General features: G+C 42.3%; 1 protein-coding gene across 1 annotated transcript in view; it reads left to right on the forward strand.

Moving 5' to 3' along the window:
- LOC101863310 overlaps window positions 1–3461 on the forward strand; it is a gene marked incomplete in the record, with an annotated part of 84742 nt that overhangs the window by 63080 nt on the left and 18201 nt on the right. Inside the window, 1 exon segment of the mRNA XM_013079794.2 lies at window positions 2547–2660. Within this exon segment, the coding sequence (XP_012935248.1) occupies window positions 2547–2660 (114 nt within the window).

The following is a 3461-nucleotide window of genomic DNA, read 5'->3' on the forward strand; positions in this document are numbered from 1 at the left end:
ATATATATTTATATACAAATTCTAAGGTTGCAAATAGTGTCCAGGAACTGGTGTCCGTGGTGTAGAAAAAGGTTATGTCTGTGGTGTGGTATAAAAGTTACAATAGGCTCTACGCTGTTGCAGGCTGATGACAACACGTCGGTGCCCGAGTCAGGAAATTTTAATCCCGTTCCCCCATCTGTCTAGAGAGATTTTGTAACCCACTCAGCTGCAGTTGGCTTTTACTGGCTAGGTCGAAACAGCCAGCCTCCTAAATGATGTAAATCGCAACCATGTCGGAGAAAAACGTGTACATGCACAATTGCAATTATTTTAGATTGTGTATGGTTGGAGGGTACTCTGGTGCGGGTTGCTCTTTTTTTTAGAATCAAACATTAATCGTCCGTAACTCTCCTCCTCCTTTTTGGTGTTGGTTACTCTCCTGTAGCACCTCTAATCTTTGGCACTTGTATGACCTCTTTCGGCTACAAATGCCGTAAAACTTAGACAAAAGACAAAAAAATCCCCAACCAACCAAACAAAAAACAACAGAACAATTAGATTACAGTTTCAATGATGTATTTTCTGTCTCCTGCCCCGTCTGTCAAGCCGCCCCAGCTCTGTGGTGTGCTCTCCCCGCACTGCGCGAGCGTGGTTTCAAGCTTGCCGATGAGTCGGGGTGTGGACGACACTAATTGCAAAACATTGGGTTGATGTCGCATGCGAAGCAGTGGTAGGCAAAATCCGGATAACGTGTTGGAAAACCAATAGAATTATTCAAACATTATCCGAATCCAGACTCTTAACTCTCTTTCATAACCCGTTTGCCGAAGTTGGTGCAGCCATAATGTTGAAGTGGTTCTAACCCGTGTGTAGAAGTGGTTAAAGCCCATTTGCTGAAGCGGTTCATAACACATTTGCTGAAGAGAAAAGAGATGCATAAACATAATATCCGGATTTTGCTAAAGCGACTCATTGCCCAGCCCTACTGCGAGGTGTAAAAGTCGTTTGTCCTGATTGATGCAGTCTCAGTCTTAAAAGTAGAGCAAATAATGGAGAGTTGCTGCCTCCCTCGGGAGAGCTGGATGAGCAGAGAGGTTATCTCACCCGTGGTTATACATGTATAATGTTTAACACCTTGAGGACTATGGGCGTATACAGTGGGTGGTTGGCGGGTGCTCTTGTCTTTTGTGGTTTGCTCCTTCTTTCAGTGGGCACATACAGTGGGTGGTTAGCGGGTGCTCTGGTGCGGTTTTCTCCTTCTTTCAGCGGGCACATACAGTAGGTAGTTTGCAGGTGCTCTGGTGCGCTTTGCTTCTTCTTTCCTATTAAATTATATAAATTGTCCTCATCTCTCCCCCCCCCCCACGTTTTGTGTATGTTCTGCATGTTACTCTCTTGTCGCACCTGTAATCTTCAGCACTGACATTGTTCTAAGTGTTGCAAGTACCGTCGAGCTCTTACTAAAACAGTAAATGGCACATTCGTCTGATCAGCAGCAGACCAAAGTCTATGCTTCCGCACATTTCAATCATACACAAATCAGAATTATGAATTTGCATATTTCATAGAATTATGTTGTCTGCCTTCCTAAGTTTCAAATACAGAAAACAGAATTGATTGATTTGTTTAATATTAAAGTTATCTTTTGGGGCTCCTGTGGCCTAGAGGTTAAGGTGTTGGCCTCTCATTCAAAGGTTCCTGGTTCGAGTTCGGGTAGCGAAAGGAAAATTTTCTTCTCTAAAATTGTCTCCTTTCACCTCCTTTCCTGCTCTCTACCAATGTTCTGTCGTCTGCTTTCGTCTCCACTTTCTACCCCCACCCCCTCACCTCCTTTGCCCCCTCCTCTGGGCTCCTGACTCTTTCTGCAGCATTTCTACTGCTACTCCTAGGCTCCTTCTTACTGCTGTCTTTCAGCCACACCCCTGATCGTTTGGTAGGAAAGATTTACACCTAGCCTTCTCGGGCAAGGGCGAAAAATCTCGGAAGTCTCGTGTGCAAGTTGCGCACGTCAAAGATCCCTTGGTGGTCTAAAATCGATAAGAGCAGGCTTCGGCCGCCACCCGAGCAAAAGGCAACATTTCCAACCTACTGAAAAAAGTTTAATGTGTCCCGTGCGCTCATATGACCTTATGCAGTTGCGAGCGCCATAAGACACCTATCAAAAACAAACCAAAAGTTATGTTTCCTTTTTTTAAACTGCCCCAAAACACTGCGTCTATATTAAGAGTTGTCCAGTGAATATAATGTTATTAGATTACACCAATGAATACTTGTGTTCCAATCTATGTCACATATTATTATTGTGTATTTAATAGTGTCTCAACTGACTATACCCTTCGTTATTGATATGTGTGCTTACATTAATTTGATTAAGTCACGGATACTTGTGGTCACATTTGATTACGTCACGGATACTTGTGGTCACATTTGATTACGTCACTGATACGTGTGGTCATATCTGATTACCCCACCGATACTTGTATTAACATTTGATTACAGCATTGGTACTGGTGATCTCATCAGGCTGTGTCCTTGATTTAATGAATGTTTTCTTTTTTCCCCAGACGTGTCCGACTCGTTAGATTTTGGCGGGAAAGTGTCCTCCCTGAATTACACACTGACCCCGCCCCGTGACGGGAAACGTAGGATCAAGCTCACCTGGAGACCGCCACAGACCGGTCAGTTAACTCTTAATTAGTACATCGCTACCTCAGAATTATAAAGTTCTATCTGGACATTTCTGGCCGTTTTGAGTTACAAAGACGATATGAGGTAAGGAAGCAAATATTCTATCTGCTCTATCAAAATCATAAGAAGTCATTATCTAGATAGATCGAGTTAAAGAACTGCATTTTTTAAAAAGCTTGACTTATTGTGAAACTCAAACATTTTGACGTCATATTTCTAGAATTTTCAAAACTAAGTAGATCTAGATCTAGATCTAGTGAGCTGATAAAACTTTGTAATTCTGAGGTAGCGACATATGGACGACACGTCAGTTCACCTGGCGCACGGCAACGCTCAGTTGTTTACAGTCAACAAAAATCCTGAACCCAAGCAAATCCATCTTATCTGTTATAAAACGAATAGTTTATTGCGAGTAGCTCTCATTTCTATTCAGTTTAACGTTCATTTTCATACTTTAATGTTAAATAAGAGTGAGTGGCTGGCTGGTGATCTGGTGTGGTTTGTTCGTTCTTTTCAATCAATCAAATATCTATCGCCCTTATCTCTCCTCCTTCTTTATTTGTGTATGTTACTTTCATGTGACAACTCTAATCTTCGACGTTTGCAAGTGCCGTAAAAGGTTTACTAAAACTAAAGGTTAAATAATTAAGAGCGTAGTTATGGGGAAGTTTGTGATGCTCAAACATTGGAAGATAAAATTGGCTACGTGCAAAGGACTGGGGGAATAAACTTCCGTATACTAAGGGTTAACTGACTGTGGAGGTTTGGGGAGCGAGGTTGGGGGATTGTTA

The sequence above is a fragment of the Aplysia californica genome, unplaced genomic scaffold, assembly GCF_000002075.1.
Source record: "Aplysia californica isolate F4 #8 unplaced genomic scaffold, AplCal3.0 scaffold00004, whole genome shotgun sequence".
NCBI lineage: Eukaryota > Metazoa > Mollusca > Gastropoda > Aplysiida > Aplysiidae > Aplysia > Aplysia californica.